General features: G+C 39.6%; 1 protein-coding gene and 2 non-coding genes across 3 annotated transcripts in view; all 3 read left to right on the forward strand.

Moving 5' to 3' along the window:
* Positions 1 to 16,638, forward strand: part of LOC141338793 (uncharacterized) — a 203,415-nt gene extending 186,777 nt beyond the window's left edge. The window contains exon 4 of the mRNA XM_073844413.1: positions 14,111 to 16,638. Within this exon, the coding sequence (XP_073700514.1) occupies positions 14,111 to 14,973 (863 nt within the window). The 3' untranslated portion in view covers positions 14,974 to 16,638. The remainder of the gene's footprint in view (positions 1 to 14,110) is intronic.
* A 1,001-nt stretch (positions 16,639 to 17,639) lies between these two features.
* trnat-agu (transfer RNA threonine (anticodon AGU)) lies at positions 17,640 to 17,713 on the forward strand. Its single transcript has one exon. It is a non-coding gene; the product is annotated as a tRNA-Thr (tRNA).
* Positions 17,714 to 17,907: 194 nt separating this feature from the next.
* Positions 17,908 to 17,981, forward strand: trnat-agu (transfer RNA threonine (anticodon AGU)). Its single transcript has one exon. It is a non-coding gene; the product is annotated as a tRNA-Thr (tRNA).
* Positions 17,982 to 18,370: the final 389 nt, after the last annotated feature.

Below are 18,370 nucleotides of genomic sequence, written 5' to 3' on the forward strand. Positions count from 1 at the left end.
TGGTGTTAAAACTTGGGGATGTTTAAAAAATGTTTGCAAAAATCCCCTAAAGTTATTTTTCACAGGAATTTATATTTAAATATATTTAGTCTGCTGAAAATATTAAAAACTACAAATAAAAGAGTTTGAGATTCTATTAAAAGGGCAAAATTACAATGTTTGGGTGCAGAAACCATACCAGGATTCGGGAACCTTTTAGGAAAAAAAAATAGAAAATAATTTTTTTTCATATTTTTTTATTCTTCCTTATCTTTTTTTTTTCCATTTTATTATTTTGTACAAGCGCAAAACGTACATGTTAGTATGTTTTTATTTATGCTGAAACATACAATTTAGATGTAATTCAATGTTTAAAACGGTACAAATTGCCAGAAAAGTAATTTATGCATATTTTATATCATTATGCATAATGCATTTTTATCAATAAACGATTTAGATATTTAGATCCCTTAACCTACTCCCAAACCTAAACCTACCCATTTTATAGTGAATATAAAAAGATATAAAACGTTATTCACCCAAATAGGCAGGAAATAACCATTTTAGTAACAATATGGCATAAATGGCTAATCCCACTCCTACATCTAAACCTAACCATAACTATCTCTGTACAATATGAGAAAAAAATGACAGGCAGATAAGGAAAGGAGGTGACATGAGGCCATGTTTGGTGACTAGGAATTTGTGCTCTGCATTTAACCTGTCCAAGTGCACACACACAGTAGTGAACACACACCCGGAGCAGTGGGCAGCCATTACTGCGACGCCCGGGGAGCAGTTGGGGGTTCGGTGTCTTGCTCAAGGGACTCACCTCAGTCATGGTATTGAGGGTGGAGATTCACTCCCCCCACCTACAATCCCTGCTGGACCTGAGACTTGAACTAGCAACCTTTGGGTTACAAAGTCCGACTCTCTAACCATTAGGCCACGGTGCAATCACAATCATGTATTTATTGCAAAAATGTCAAAATCAGTACCAAAAGTAATCCAAATGGCAGTTTGCTGCAGTCGCAGTCCTCTCTGGTGGAATACATAAGATTTGTGTGAGGTGCAGAGCAGAATTTAAGTTGTTAACACTCTGATCAATTTGACATTTTTTCTTAGTAACTGAGGTTCTTAAATCATGTTCTCTACATTTTATTTTGTAATTAAATTACACAATGCCATTACATGTAACTAGTTACTCCACAACACTGGTTAAAAATATATTTTTTGTGACCAGTTTTCACAGATGTGAAATAAATCTGCAATTTGCAGCTAAATTTTAGAATACTTTTTGTCAATGAACACACATGTAATTGAGAAAGCATAAAACATAACTTTGAAAAGCTATTATAAAAACGCAAGTGAGAATTCACGAAACAGAGCACTTTATATTGAAGATTCTTTATTTTCTGAAGTGACAGACTAAAACAGCATTTGTTGTCTCTTGCTCAGCGTAATACAAACATAAAGTCCTTTTTAAAATTTCACTTGTCAAACAGGGGAAATACAATTCCAAAGATGTACTTTATCGCATATATTTACTGTCTTCAGACAGATATCCGTAATTGATGAGGTTGAGTTGAATTACATGAAATTTCATGGACTTATTGGAGTCACAGTCATTATTTCTTGTCAAGATCAGTCTTTCCCGACCATTTGCCTTTCCAAAAGGGTTCCGGTTTATATTCAGCTGCAGAGAGTAATTTCAGTGATGCTGTCTATGGCTTTGGCAGCAAGGGATGCACATGGCTGGCCACATCATTGAAGGAGAGCGGGAAATAGCTGGGAACTTCATCTCCAGGGAAAGACACAAGCTGGGCACCCTGACGATTGACCTCCTCGTATAGCACCTAGACACCACCTTTCACTTTGTGGGAGGAAGCAATGTCACTGAAATCAATGTCTTGAAGACTGGTTTCTTTGCGTAGGGTCACGCTTCTTCCTTGATAGTTGACATGCTCAAACAGCTGGATTTCAGGGTTGTCCAGGTCATCTGTGATGATCTTGAGGGAAGAAAACCTTCCTTTGTCATCAAGAGTAGCATACTCTCCTTGTTGAAACACCCGCTGCTTTCCAGCAAAATTCTTGTCATAGTACGCTACCCATGGCGCACCAATAACTTTGATAGATGAGATGACATTGCTGAAGCCCTTTTCTTCTAAGTTGCGGACATTGTTTTCAAATTCAGCTCTTCTGCCCTGGAAGCCCTCTTCTGTAAAAACAACAATCTTGCTCATTTCGAAAAATGACTGGAGCAGATTAGACGCTGGAGATTGCAAGTTCTTCTTTTTCAGCTTCTCGTGGCTCTGCCAGGAAAAGTGAGTGGAATGGTGTGCAGAGCTGCCTTTTTTAAACCACAATTACACCAAAGTGGGTGTTGACAAAGATATGCCAGTACATGTAGATCTGGCAGCTGAGAAACACAAGCTGCATGCCAAATCTATATGGTAAAAACAAACAGATTTTTGATGTGGAAAGTTTACTAGCACATGTCAAGTCAAGTCACCTTTATTTATATAGCGCTTTTAACAATACAGATTGTGTCAAAGCAACTGCACAGTATTTAAACAGCACAATAGTGTGTAAGTAACGCATTATTGTAAATAATCAATTTTCAGTTAAAGGCAGTTCATCAATGAATTCAGTGATATCATCATCAGTTCAGTTCAAATAGTATACGATATCGCTGGAAAGTGTCCCCAACTAAGCAAGCCAGAGGCGACAGCGGCAAGTAACCAAAACTCCACAGGTGACAGAAATGAAGAAAAAAACCTTGGGAGAAACCAGGCTCAGTCGGGGGACCAGTTCTCCTCTGGCCAGACGAAACCAGCAGTTTGTACCAATGTCTGATTGTAGAGAACTCATCAGGATCCAATCAATCAATTGCAGTTTCACTCTGTCCTAGAAGGTTTCAATTTGAGCAGATGATTTACTATCACTGTCATCATCAGAGCACACTTGAACAGTACATTCAGCATCTTATCTTCATGGCTCATAATCATGATCTCAACCATATTCTCAAAACTATCATTTTCAAAATTAATATTTTGATCGCCGACAGCTTATTCATCACATCCATCATCAAATGACAGTGACATTTATATTATATATAGTGTTATGTCCTCGGACTTACATTATTATTTGTATTTATTTTTGTATTCATATCTGACGATTTTTTGTTGTATTGTGTGCTATACATTGTGCACAGTCTCTCTCTATCCCTCTCTCTCCTTCTGGCAGCTCTTGATTGGGACCAGCTGCAGGAGGTTGTGTGGCGAGCGTTTGAATGCTAGAAGCAGAGCAGTTTAGGATTCGCGTAGGTGTCTATTCACGTAGGATAGAGCAAACTTTTTGCCCATCGCCGTTCCTTTAACTTGGAAATAGAAACGTGAATCAAATTCAAAGTAATTTTTGGTCAAATTGATTTCCAGTAATTTTAGAATATATTTATCAGGCCTCCTGGGATCAGGGTACTGCTTCATACATACCTGTCTCGATGTTTGTGTAGAGACTATCCATATCGATGGTGAATATAAGCGAATTCTAGCTAAACCGTTGTTGGATGCCCAATTTTGTGTTTGTGGTCTTTGTTTGTATTGTGTGTTGATGAAAGTTCTTTCATGTGGAAAGAAGTCATTGTTTTGATTAGACAGAAAACGTCTGTTTTCTGTATTTCTGTTTCTGTCATTTTCCCATTGACCAGCCGGTCCAAATTGAACACAGCTATGGAAAGATCTAGATTTAACCCGGTATTTATTATGTCGATATGGCTAATTAGAATAATGACTCTCTATTTGATCGTCTTTATTTACGTCATAATCACGTGGGTTAGCCCGGAAACGGGCTGTTGTATATGCTCGAGGGTCGTCTGAGCAGACTGGATAGCTGTAATTATCTCGTCCGAGATCAAAGTCCATTCCTAACCCATTCCTCTGCCAGCCTTGTGCACGAGTGTGTGTGTTCATGTTTATGTGACAAAAATATGGTTCTGCGTCTGATGGTCTTGACGTGAATCTCGTATCTTGGCTGTAAGTGTTGTTAGATCTAAAGTTTTCTCTATATCTCGCCATAATAGTGATATTTTACGCGTTCAAACTGAAAATTATTTTTTACTTCGATGTTAACTGTATTCGCGACGTTTCAAAGTACACTACTTCTTCTTCAGGCATACATACAATGAACATCATTTGTTAGAAAAATCAATAGTATCAAGCTTGTAGTAACTGTTGTATCGAGCATTTAGAAGAGCAATGATCAGGGAGCCATTGTGGTTCAGGCAGTTCAGGGAGCCATGACAGAACAGACAGTCCTAGGAGCCATGGCGGATCAGGCAGTTCAGGGAGCCATTGCGGGTCAGGCAGTTCAGGGAGCCATGACAGAACAGACAGTCCTAGGAGCCATGGCGGATCAGGCAGTTCAGGGAGCCATTGCGGGTCAGGCAGTTCAGGGAGCCATGACAGAACAGACAGTCCTAGGAGCCATGGCGGATCAGGCAGTTCAGGGAGCCTTGACAAAACAGACAGTCCTAGGAGCCATGGCGGATCAGGCAGTTCAGGGAGCCTTGACAAAACAGACAGTCCTAGGAGCCATGGCGGATCAGGCAGTTCAGGAAGCCATTGTGGGTCAGGCAGTTCAGGGAGCCATGACAGAACAGACAGTCCTAGGAGCCATGGCGGATCAGGCAGTTCAGGGAGCCATTGCGGATCAGGCAGTTCAGGGAGCCATGACAGAACAGACAGTCCTAGGAGCCATGGCGGATCAGGCAGTTCAGGGAGCCATTGTGGTTCAGGCAGTTCAGGGAGCCATGACAGAACAGACAGTCCTAGGAGCCATGGCGGATCAGGCAGTTCAGGGAGCCATTGCGGGTCAGGCAGTTCAGGGAGCCATGACAGAACAGACAGTCCTAGGAGCCATGGCGGATCAGGCAGTTCAGGGAGCCATTGCGGGTCAGGCAGTTCAGGGAGCCATGACAGAACAGACAGTCCTAGGAGCCATGGCGGATCAGGCAGTTCAGGGAGCCATTGTGGTTCAGGCAGTTCAGGGAGCCATGACAGAACAGACAGTCCTAGGAGCCATGGCGGATCAGGCAGTTCAGGAAGCCATGGCAGAGCAGGAAACTCAGGCATATGGCCCCCCAAATTTTCTTGGGGGGAATTAGGGTACTATAGCCCCATTAGAGTTCAGGAGGAGCGGATTCTGGAGGGCATATGTATGTCAGTAAAGTATGTCATTTAATAATATTTCATTGATTATGGGCCAGACTTACAGCTTGGCACCAGCGTAAAACCATCTTTTGGTGCTGAAATAGTACTGTCAGGATTTACTAAATACGCGTAGAGTAGAATTAGGGCTGAAAAGGTGTAGACACAGTTACTGTATGTGCCTGACCTGATTGAATATGCATATGTAGGAATTTCTATTAAGATGCAAAATGTATGTCAGAAGAGTATTAAAATTAATCTGTAACACATTTTACTATGTTTGTGCTTGTCAAATTACTGGTATTTCTGCCATTATTTAACACCCAAAAAAGCATGCCTTAAAGCAGGCGGTAATTTGTGCTGCTCTTGATAGATTGCGCTGGTCATTATAGAAATGAGATGTTGTGTCTTTGTTATTTAATGTGTGCACTTGGATGGGTTAAATGGAAATGCAGAGCACAAATTCCGAGTATGTGTCACCATACTTGGCCATACGTCACATCCTTTCCTTTTTCTATCCTTTCCTTTTCAGTACCGTGTTTACCCACCGTGCAAAGCACAAAAAGTCATTTTGTTTAAACTAAGCTGTAATATGTTGAGTATTTACTTGAAATAACATGGAAGACTTGTCTTCAGAAGTTGACAATATAATATTTTCATTCTAAAGTATTTGTAGTACAACTTTTACAGTAAGAACTGTTAGAATTATTCTGTTTTATATGGCTGCTGCCCAGTAGTGAAAGTGTTGCAGAAGTTCTGTCTTGAGAACTTGGTGAATGTTGTCAGGAGGTATTCCTGAAATGGTGTCACCACTGAATTGTTTTGGAATTTTGCTGTGCTGGATTTCTTGTCAGTGTTTTAATGAAAACTGATTAATAAAAACCTCTAAAGCCTTGCGGATATAACTTCATCGAGTGGAGTTTGAATGCTATCATCATTGATCTGTTCCCGTGGCTGCTCAGGTATTTCACAGCTCTCTAAGTGTATTGGGGTTTTGATGAATTGCAGATTGAAGTTCTAACAGAAGTTGTATAGCACAATACATGCTGTGACAATGTATTTTATGTTGCTTGTCTTTAAGTCATTCCTTTTCATCAGAGACTGCCATTTGCCCTCAAGGCATCCAAATCTGTGCACCACATGGATGCGTGCTCGTCTCAGGTGCTCATTGAAGCAGCACTTTGAAGCAGTTGCTGTGCCCTCAGGGAAAGGCTTTAAAGCATTATTGTTTAGACTGTGTGCAGAGTCAGCCACAATCAAAACAGTTATGTCAACCTGTCACAGGGAAGGTCAGAGACGTATGGATCCATTTGCAGCATTTATTGAGAATCGTCAACAAGCAAAAGTAATCACCGGAAAACAGGAACAACGTAGGAAATCCAGTAAACAGTTCGATACTCAGGCAGTGGTCACAATGGTATGTAGCAAGAATCAGAAAGGAGATACACAGTCCAGGGTCATACACGGGAAATCCAACACAAGGGAAAACGCTTAGAATTACGACCATAGGGAACGATAAGACTTCGCCACTACAAGGATCCAGCAGCTTTTTCACCACAGATCATCATGAACCCAGGAGATCGTCTGGTTCGTCTTCGCCAGAGGAACTGACAAATTGAGGAGTATGTGGCTGACTTCTGCGAATTTTGCTGGCAGGTAGATTTCCAAGACACCTTTTTAAAGCACATTTTTTACTACGGCTTGAACAAGGACTTAAAACCCTGTATTCCACTACGCACACCTAACTGGTCTCTAGAACAATACATCGACCATGCACTCCAGCTGGCTGGTTCACCATTTACTGTTGGAATGGTGGATGAGGGCCCCCGCAATCCTGCAGTAAACCCCATACCACAACCTGCTCATGTCACGTCTGCCACATCAGAGTCCTCTCATGCCAAGCCTACCAAGCCAAAGTCTGCTCAAGTCACATCTACCAAATCACAGTTTGCTCACGCCACGCCTGCCACTCCAGAGCCTGTTCACAAGATGGCCGCCCTTCCTGAGTCAGTTCACAAGATGGCCGCCTTTCCAGAGTCTTCACGCAGGATGGCCTCCCTTCTAGAGTCTGTTCACAAGATGACCTCCCTTCTAGAGTCTAGTCACAAGATGGCCGCCCTTCCTGAGTCAGTTCACAAGATGGCTGCCTTTCCAGAGTCTTCACGCAGGATGGCCTCCCTTCTAGAGTCTGTTCTCAAGATGGCCGCCCTTCCAGAGCCTGTTTGCAAGATGGCCGCCTTCCCAGAGTCTCCGCTGGTGCCGCCCGGCCTCCCAGAGCCTCCGCTGGTTCAGCCCAGCCTTCCAGAGCCTCCGCTGGTTCCGCCCAGCCTTCCAGAGCCTCCGCTGGTTCCGCCCAGCCTTCCAGAGCCTCCGCTGGTTCAGCCCAGCCTTCCAGAGCCTCCGCTGGTTCAGCCCAGCCTTCCAGAGCCTCCGCTGGTTCCGCCCAGCCTTCCAGAGCCTCCGCTGGTTCCGCCCAGCCTTCCAGAGCCTCCGCTGGTTCCGCCAAGCCTTCTAGAGCCTCCGCTGGTTCAGCCCAGCCTTCCAGAACCTCCGCTGGTTCAGCCCAGTCTTCCAGAGCCTCCGCTGGTTCCGTCCAGTCGTCCTGAGATTCCTGTCTGCCCGGTTCTGGCCATGGAGGCCATGTATGAACTGCTGCTCCAGTCCCGCCACCTCTGTCTCCTGACAGTTCCTCTGCTCACCCACATCCCACCTTCGGTGCAGAGGACTCGCAGTGGGATTGCCAGTCTTCATCGGTGTCCAGACTGAAGGATCCCTCACCATCACCTCCAGTCTCAGAGTCCTGGACTCCACCTCGGCCCTCCGACCCTGCGGCTCCACTCCGGCTCTGTGCTCCCTCGTCTCCGTTGTCGGCCGTCGGCCCACCAGCTCCTCCGGGCTCCATCGTCCCTCCGGCTCCGCCCCGGTCAGTCGTCGCCCCACCTTCGCCTCTGGACTGTACTCCTCCGGCTGTGCCTCGTCACTCCGTCCTGCCGGCTCTGTGGACCTCCTCCCTCCCGTGGGCACAGCCTCGATCCTCTGTCACTCCGGCTCCGCTGCGTACCTCCGAACCTCCATCTCCGCCGGGGTCGCCAGAGCCTTGGGTTCCGCCTTGGCCCTCCGGATCCTCGGTGTCACCTAGGACCATCGACTCTCCGGTTCCGCCTCGGGCTCCACCGGCTCCACCTCCGTCGGTTGGCCCCATGGAGGAGCCAACCCTTCCTCCACCATGGCTTCTCCCTCCGTCGGCTCCGCCTCAGTTTATAGCTCCATTACCCCCACATGGACCTGGCCCTCCATCCCTCCCCCTGTTCCGCCTCCGCTCCACCACCCTCCGGTTTCATTAGGTGGTTAGGGCGTCTGGAAGCCGCTCCTTGGTGAGGGGCTCTGTCACGATTTGAGTCGTCCTGTCATCACTAACTCTTGCACTACACATCATGGACTTCATTCCCCACAAGCCACTGCACTAATCACTGCATTCACCTGCTCCTTGTTTCTCACTGCACTGATTACCGCTCACACCTGCACCTCATCACACTGACTGCATTTAAGCTTCTCACACACACAGCCACCTTGCGAAGTCTTATTGTTCCATCTGGTCTTTATTTCCGAGCGTTTCTTTCCGTGTTTGTTTTTCCTGTGTTTGATTCCTGGACTACTCCCCGTGTTTTGATTCTCGCTGCCAGCCCCGACCTTTCTGCCTGTTTTTGACCACGATTTCTGCCTGCCTCTTAGTGTTTGTTTGGTGTTTGTTTATTCTCATTAAATGCTGCAAATGGATCCGCACGTCTCTGACCCTCCTTGTGACACAACCATGTTAATCTTTATGCCACTCTGTGGTTTTCCCTACTTCAAGGTGTAACTTGTTTCAGCTGCATTTGATATCAGTTTCTCTTTTAAATAATGTTACACAGTACAATAAAGTACCATGTCCCTTTGCTCAGTGGAAAGAATAAGTTTGTGAACCCTTTTTGGATTTAATATCTGGATTTCTGCACTGATTATATAAGGAATAGTTCACCCAAAAATGAAAATGTTGTCATTAATTACTCACCCTCATGTCGTTCCAAACCAGCGATGGACAAAGTATACAAACCAACTACTTGAGTTAAAGTAGAGATACACTAGGTAAAATATTACTCCAGTAAAAGTTAAAATTCTCCCTTTACAATTTCACTTGAGTAAAAGTACTAAAGTATGTGCCTTCATATGTACTTAAGTATCCAAAGTACTATGATTTATTATGGCTATAATATCCCGTTATCATTTTTGTCGCAAGACTCTCCCGTTATCATTTTTGTCACAATTGCTTAATCAACAATGTGTGAAAAGACTCTAATGTTACTCTTAGCACACTGATCTATTAATAGAATGATATAGTCAGGCACTTACATCTATTAAAATTATCATGAGCTCAAAACATTAAAGCTAAAAAGTTTCCTTTAGAACCAAATGAAAAGACTGGATAGCTTATTAAAACTTGTATTAAACACAGGTTCACATGAGTTTTCTTTCACTATATTGTATCTGAATGTCTCGTTGCATAAAAATAAACTGGCCATATCAGATTTACTGTAACAGGTTTTTGAATCAGAAACACATCGATTTCAGTCACAGTCACAGCTGCATAAGGGTACAAAACTCTGTTTCAGTCATGCATTTCTCCAGGAAGAATGTTATATCAGTATTTGTGTCAGTGTATATTTCATTAGTCAGCATGCCATTAATTATACTTTTGGTGAGTATGCTAGTACAGTATTGCACTACTGATCTAACTAAAGTGGCAATATTTTTTATTCAGCTTGAGAAGGAGCTGATTCTCAAAGTTTTCTGAGTCCATTCTTGCCCTCCTGGGACTGAAAATAAGCCCTGCTGTGCTGTAAAGACGTTCACAAGCTGCAGAAGCGGGTAAAGCAGTGTTGACCTGTAAAGACAACTTATGAGTTCAGACTGCACGATTTTCAAAGCAATCGCGTCACAGATCTTTTCACACTGCAAGATGGATCGGCGACAGGAGGTTTCACACTGCATGATTTTACAATAGGAAGAATCACCGACAACTTTGTCCCGGTCCGCAAATCGTCTCACAACCAAACACACGCGAGAAGTGACATGGAAACAACGCGAGGTCAGGCGTGCAAGTTCTCACGTGAACAATTTAAAAAGACTCCCAAGAACGCCCCCAAAAGATGTCTATACAAACTTCTAAAAAATTGATTTGCCAAACCTATGAAACCTCCTTCTATAAAACGATATATTTTAGCAAAAATGGTACAAAAAAATTAATGTTCCCTTTTTATTTGTTTTGAGCCTTCATACAAACAAAATAAATGTGATATCAGTATCAAATAAACATAAGACTTCCAGACTCGCACTATTAATATTAATAATAATCGAACTTTGCTACAAATAGTCTTTCATCAATTTATTAAATAATCTAGAAAGTGTCAGCAATATCTAATATGTGTTAAATAACAAGGGTTCCAGGTAATTCTGATATTAAATGTTGCATTACTGTAGTAATTTTCTATGACATGTCTGAACAAATAAACACATTCATAACACTAAATGTTGTCCAGTTGTCAGGTGCTCACATGAAACTTTGTTGTATGGGGTTTCAAATAGACCATATGTCTCCATTTTTGCTAACCTATGTTTCTTCAATGTAGAGATATTTACGCCATTTGTTTAGTTTTATGATCTACGTATTACACATACAACAATACATAAGTATTGCAATACATTTGAATACATATGACACACAAAAGTAATATCTTTTTTTTTCTTTTAAAAAATGCCCTTGTTTGCTGTTGGAATAAAACAGTACATTAAGGTTGTTAATGTACAGCAGTTACAGGAATTTGCCCAGATTTTCAGCGACTATCAGCATAATAACAGTCATTATCACAGAGATCAGGGAAAGTCTCACCTTCAGACACTGCTTTCATATTTAACTCAGATATTGATCAGCAGGAACAAAGACACCAATTAAAGAAATTAAGCAGAAGCATCAATAAAGACAAAATGTGACACTTAATATGTCTATAAATACACATGTGAAATCATGTTAAGCAAAATATATTCCTTTTATTTTTATTTTATCTATCTGCTTTTTTTTTCTTAGGCTATGATTAAATTTTGACCAGCATAATTATATTTTGCAGTAATTGTTATGAACACACATCTATTTTAAGTAACTATTTGCTTATTTCTGTGGTTACTTTAATCTCCAAGGTACTTTAATACCTTTAATATAAAATAAAAAGAAATTATAGATATTATATACTATATCTTTTTAATAAAGACAATCTGGGGAAATGTAAATTACATTTTATTAACATAATATATATATATATATATATATATATATATATATATATATATATATAAGCATTTTAATTAAAGATTTCCATTCAGACAGACTGTCAAAATCAACTTTTTTTAATCCACTTTTAATGTAATCCTTTACATTTGTATGGACCTTTAATGAAATCCACTTGAACCAAATAAATATTATGAACCAAATATTATTGCCTTTATAGTCCTGTAATTTGATGAAAAGATATTGATTTTGCATTTAAAAATAAGACCTTTAATAATATATTCTATATTCTAACGAACAGGACTTTTATTTTGGCCTGCTGAAGACGTCATAAGGCTGCGCTGCGCTCCTGTCTGTGATTCGGCTGAAGAAAGGTGAGTGTTTTTAAACTTTTAAAGTGTTTAAATCAAAACAACTCGTTGAGAGAATTGTTTATAAAAATGTGAAATGAATTATTACAACTTGTAGTGTAACTTATTAAGGTTATTTTGTGTGAATAAAGCGCTCAGAAACAGTGCATCTGATTTCGCTCCCTATATCTGAACCAGTTTATCATAAACACGAATTCAGTCACTGATGGAGAAACGGATCTTTGAGAAATTCCGAGTCAATTGAATCAGTTGATTCGCAAAATGATTCACTGTTTCGAATCAACACACGCTGCTGACCAAAACTGGAAATGCATAGAAAATAACTACATAATAATAATCAGCATGGGTAATGATTTTTAATGACCCTGTAATACTTTAAATGTAGCATGCTATTTCAGTAAAGACTAAGTTAAACTTAATGCAAATAGGAATCTTCTGTGTGTCCTTTTTATTCATTTCAGTTTATTTTTTCATTATTATTCTGAACTTAAACAGGACAAAGTGTTCAAACACACAGAAAAACTCCTGGTAAAACTGAGATCCACGCGACACAATTGTCAAGATGGCGTTTTTTAAAGAGGAGAGTGAAGACATGAAGATTGAGGAAACATTCAGAGTCAAACATGAAGACACTGAGGAACAAACAGGTTGGTTTTCATTTTCAAAGCTGAACTCATTTGATCATTATTAAAATGTCCAGCTCTACAGAAATTAATAGAACTTAATGTTTTGTGTAGTAATTAAACATTTTATTTGTGTAATACTAAAACTTGGATATTACAATGTTCATAGCTTCAAAAACATCAGTCTGCTAGTAAAATGAAACATTTCTCCAGTTGACACAGCTTGCTCTAGTTACTGCATGCTGTCTACATTAGTTCTTGATTTATAGAGCTTTAAAGAGCAGATAACATGGCCAGTATGTTTATAATAACGCATAATAATATGTAAAATATATATATAATAATAATAAACCTCTGTTATGACCTTGATCTTCTGTCCAGCTCAGTTGTAAATGTATGTATCATCAGAAGTTGGTCTAGGATGAGTGTTTCTTCTCTTCTTCACGTAGTAGCAGCAGATGTGTGGAATCTTCTTCATATTAAGACCCACGATGTAAATTTGAGGAACAAACTCTCAATGAACCTTTAGCGACATTTTTTTTTCAGACAGACTGAGACTAGCTTGTATATGATCCAGTGAGTTATTGCTGTTTTTTACTTTACATTTACAAACAGAATACATTTTGAGAATAATTTAGATAGTACCACACACAACTTGTGTACTATAGTAAAAATTACAGATAATGTACTCACCCCCTTGTCATCCAAGATGTTCATATCTTTCTTTCTTCAGTCGTAAACAAATGGTGTTTTTTTGTTTTGAGGAAAACATTTCAGGATTTCTCTCCATATAATGGACTTCTATGGTGCCCCAGAGTTTGAACTTTCAAAAATGCAGCTTCAAAGGGCTCTAAATGATCCCAGACGAGGAGAAGGGACTTATCTAGCGAAATGAATGGGTATTTTCGAAAAACATTTACAACTTATATACTTTTTAATCTCAAACCCTCGTCTTGCTGAGCTAGACAAGACAAGAATTTGAGGTTAAAAAGTATATAAATTGTAAAACAATTTAGAAAATAACCCATCATTTTTCTAGATAAGACCTTTTTTTCCTTGGCTGTGATCAGTTAGAGCCCTTTGAAGCTGCATTTTGGAAGTTCAAACTCTGGGGCACCATAGAAGTCCATTATATGTAGAGAAATCCTGAAATTTTTTACTTAAAAAAACAGTTTCCTTACGACTGAAGAAAGAAAGATATGAACATCTGGGATGACAAGAGGGTGAGTACATTATCTGTAAATTTTTAAAAGTGTTTCTAGCCATCCAAGCATGCTTATATGTCTATGTAAAGGTGCATAACACAAACTCAAAATGTGAATAATAATTCCGCTCCTTAACGGATAGCATAGTGTTATGCTATTCAATTGGGCTTAACATGCATTTGTTTTTTTGCCTTAGACACTGTGACAGTAAAAGTGGAGAGTCAAGATCTGAATGAAATGGAAGAGAAAGATATAAAACATGATTTCATAACTGGAGAAAAATCTTTTAGTTTTTCACAGACTGAAAAAACTTCCTCTCAAAAAAGAGCTCAGAAGACTGGAACTATAAGTCTTTTCTTCTGCCAACATTGTGGAAAGAGTTTTAGTAAAAACAGAAACCTTAAAGTCCACATTAAAATTCACACTGGAGAGAAACCTTATACCTGCCAACATTGTGGGAAGAGCTTCCTAAGAACAGAGGATTTTAAGAGTCACTTGAGAGTTCACACTGGGGAGAAGCCGTTTGAATGTGGTCAGTGTGGAAAACGTTTCTCACATAAATCAACCGTTTCTAATCATATGAGGATTCACACTGGAGAGAAGCCTTTCATCTGCAAACTGTGTGGAAAAACCTGGAATCAAAAAGAAAAACTCAAGATTCACATGAGAGTTCACACTGGAGAGAAGCCTTTCACATGTGATCAGTGTGGAAAATGTTTCTCATACAGAGAAAGCCTTAATATCCACATGAGAATTCACACCGGAGAGAAACCTTACATCTGTCCTCAGTGTGGAAAGAGTTTCACGGTTAAAGGAAACCTGAAGATTCACATTAGAAGTCACACGGGAGAGAACCCGTTCACATGCAATCAGTGTGGAAAGTGTTTCAGAAATAATTTAAGCCTTAATAATCACATGAGGATTCATTCAAGAGAGAACGGTTTTAAATGTCATCAGTGTGAAAAGAGTTTCACAGACATGAATCACCTAAGGGATCATGTTAAAATTCACATTGGAGAAAAGCCTTTCATGTGTCATCACTGTGGAAAGAGTTTTACACACAAAGCAAACCTTGAGAATCACATGAGAGTTCACACTGGAGAAAAACCTTTCACCTGCCCTCAGTGTGGAAAGAGATTCACGGTTAAAGGAAACCTAAAAGTTCACATGAGAATACACACAGGAGAGAGACCTTACAAGTGTCTTCAGTGTGAGGAGAGTTTCATATATCAAAATGGCCTGAAAAACCATTTGCAAAATCATGTTTAGACAACAGAGTGATTCATTGGATTACCCTCTTCTCATTTCTTCACACATCTACAGCTATGGAATTATGTTAAAGGGATAGTTCACCCAGAAATGAAAATTTGATGTTTATCTGCTTACCCCCAGGGCATCTAAGATGTAGGTGACTTTGTTTCTTCAGCAGAACACAAACAAAGATTTTTGACTAAAACCGGTGCAGTCTGTCAGTCATATAATCGAAGTGGATGGGCACCAAACCTTTAAAAGTAAAACAACACATGCACAGACAAATCCAAATTACACCCTGCGGCTCATGAAGATAAAATGTATTAAATGTAAGTCCAACATGTGAACATTGGGTCATTTATTTTGGTTGAGTCCACAGATTTGAAAGTTCTGTTGTGAATGGTTTTGTTTTTATTCAAGGGCATTTGAGACTGATTTTGCCCATGACCCCATTGTTGACCTATTAGGCTGGTCTTCATATTTGGAGACCCATGGTCCCAATCAGACTTAGGCAGTTCAGTGTGTGATGACAATAGCAAAAAAGACAACATATTCTGTGTGGGATGTGAGTTTATAATGTCTAATAAGGTAATAATGTAGCTGGCCATAACTGGATAAACACTAGTAGTGAAAATGTATTTTATATAACCTTTTCCTGTGATTTTTATTTATTTATTTTTACTTTTTTTATGCATTTTAAATATGTTTTCTGTTTGCATGTGTACAAGTGTGTCTCAAAAAATTAGAATTTCATGGAAAAGTTCTTTATTTTTTGTAATTTAATTATTCAAAGGAAACTTTCTTATATTCTAGATTCATTGCAAACAAACTGAAATATTTCAAGAGGGTTTTTTTTTTAGTTTTAATTCAGATTGATACAACCTAAAAAAAAATATACAAAAAATCAGTCCCTCAAAAAATTTGAATATTTTTTCCAAAGATCAAAAAGATATACAAAACAGAAATGTTCAAGATCTCTGAAGTAGATTTAATTATTCACTTAATAATTGGTTGGGGCTCCTTTTACACAAATTACGGCTTCAATGCGGCGTGACATGGAGGCAATAATCCTGTGGCACTGCTGAGGCGTTTTTGAAGCCCAGGCATCAGAATAATACATCAAAAAATATCTAGCAACATTTCAGTTTGTGTGCAATGAATCTAGAATAAAAAAAGTTTGCTTTTTTGAATTAAATTGCAACAAATATAGAACTTTTTCATGATATTCTATTTTTTTTTTTAGATGCACTAGTTGCGTATGTGCAATGTGATCTAATGAGAATTTGTATGTATTTTTTGTGAAACTGTGTGCATGTGTTGATTAACAACTTCAGGCTAACTTTGAAGAGCTACATGTGCAAAGCTATCTGAATACACCTCACACCTTGAAGACTACAGTGGAGAACTATATAACTTCAAAGAACATGACCCACATTTAATCTCAAGCTAGCTCAGAAACTTTATTTCAAATTAAAGAAACTTATGAAAGGATAGTTCACCAAAAATGAAAACTGTCATCATTTACTTGACATTTTAAAATGATTTCCAGTGAAGCAAATTAATATGTTGTCCAATATATAATATACCTCAACAGTATATCACAGATGGGGAGTTGAGCTTGCAGTGGCCACGTCTGATGACAGCCTTCAGACGGGTAAAGATTACCTGAATGTTGAGGTGAAGCTCTTCAAGGGCCTTGTCATGCCAGAAAAAAAACATGAAATATGGGCTGCATTTCAGTACAAATCCAAGACAGGAACTTGGTGTCTTGCATCATAGTCATCCTTGGAATCTGCGACTGTAAATAACAGCCTATTATTAAATGTTTTGCTGAATCATCATACAAGGGCATAGGTTTGTTTTGATAGTTGATCTGTAGTTTATGAATCTTCACATCAGATTTTCTTGCCATAAATTTAGTCTTAATATAACACTATTAGATACGAAATATCTAAATACAATGCATTACAAATGCAACGTTTTGCTTAATAGTCAAATCTGAATAAAATCACATTCATCATTTGAGAGGGTGCCACACAGTTCACAGTTGTGCTTGTTGTCTGGTTTTCATTTATCAGGCTGTGTCAAGTTCTCTTTCTCTCCACTTTTGTTTACCACCAGAATAGCTTCCAAGTTCATTGGCCCATCCTGAACCAGCCAACCTAAACCAATGCATTTTACATTTAAAATGTGTGGCTCACCAGAATCAAATAAGATTGATAGATGATGAAGTGCATGGTAAAAACTAAAATTTAATTCATAATATGTCATATTTAAAATATAGAAAGAATACAAAAAGTAACAAAGCCATTAAGGTTTGGAATAACACGAGAGAGATAAAAGAATTTGAACTTTTTGGGTGGACCATATTTTAAGATTTTATAGCAGATAAAAAAAAAATTATGAAGCAAAAAGAATCAATTACAGTATTGATCAAATGTCTGTTATTCTTATCAAATCTGCCTTTATGCGATAAAAATACAAAAATAAAGTGATTTTGTGAAATGTCATTATAACAATGTTTTCTGTTTTAATATAATTTTAAAAATAATTCATTTCTGTGATGCAAAGCTAAATAATCAGCATCATTATTTTTCTAGGTTTCAGTGTCATGCGATCCTTCAGAAATCTAATATGCTGATTTGATACTCTGAGCAGCCCTCCCCACGCCTAAAATGCGGGTTGGCGCCGTGGCTTAGTTGGTCAAAGCGCCTGTCTAGTGAACAGGAGATTCTGGGTTCGAATCCCAGCGGTGCCTTTCCACCGGTGGCTGTCTCTGGCCTCACTGTTGGATGGGAGACCCCAACTACGCTGTATATTTTTGAACCGTGCCTCAATTGTGCAAAGACCTGAGGACCTGTCTTTCTGTCCACACAGCGTGCCACTCGGCTGAGCTGGATAGGCACAAATCTGTAAGAAAAGCCCTCAGTGGCCCAGCCTGGCATATTGACCGGCGCCGTGGCTTAGTTGGTTAAAGCGCCTGTCTAGTAAACAGGAGATCCTGGGTTCGAATCCCAGCGGAGCCTTGCAAACGACAGGTTGGATCTTTTTGCTCTCCCTTGGACCTGAGGCCCTTACAGTGCCTCTGCCTTTCAAACGACACCGCAATTGTGCAGAGACCCTAGGGCCTGTCCTTCCTGCAGAGAGAGCCTGCGCTCTCTTACTGTTAGTGCCATTTTCCATATTGTAATTTAGACTCAGAGTTGGATATAATATTATTTTATACATATTTACAGATTGTTTATTTTGGCTCCATTTTATTGTGCTGAGATTGCATTATTATAGTTATATTTCATTCAAGTTCAGTGCACATTTAGCGTACATTCATTGCAGTACCTGGACTGACCAGAGAGGCATGGGAGTGCGCGCTGAGCCATTACGTTGTCTGTTTGCTGTCAGAAGTAGAGTAAAAAAG

Source organism: Garra rufa, chromosome 1, assembly GCF_049309525.1.
Source record: "Garra rufa chromosome 1, GarRuf1.0, whole genome shotgun sequence".
NCBI lineage: Eukaryota > Metazoa > Chordata > Actinopteri > Cypriniformes > Cyprinidae > Garra > Garra rufa.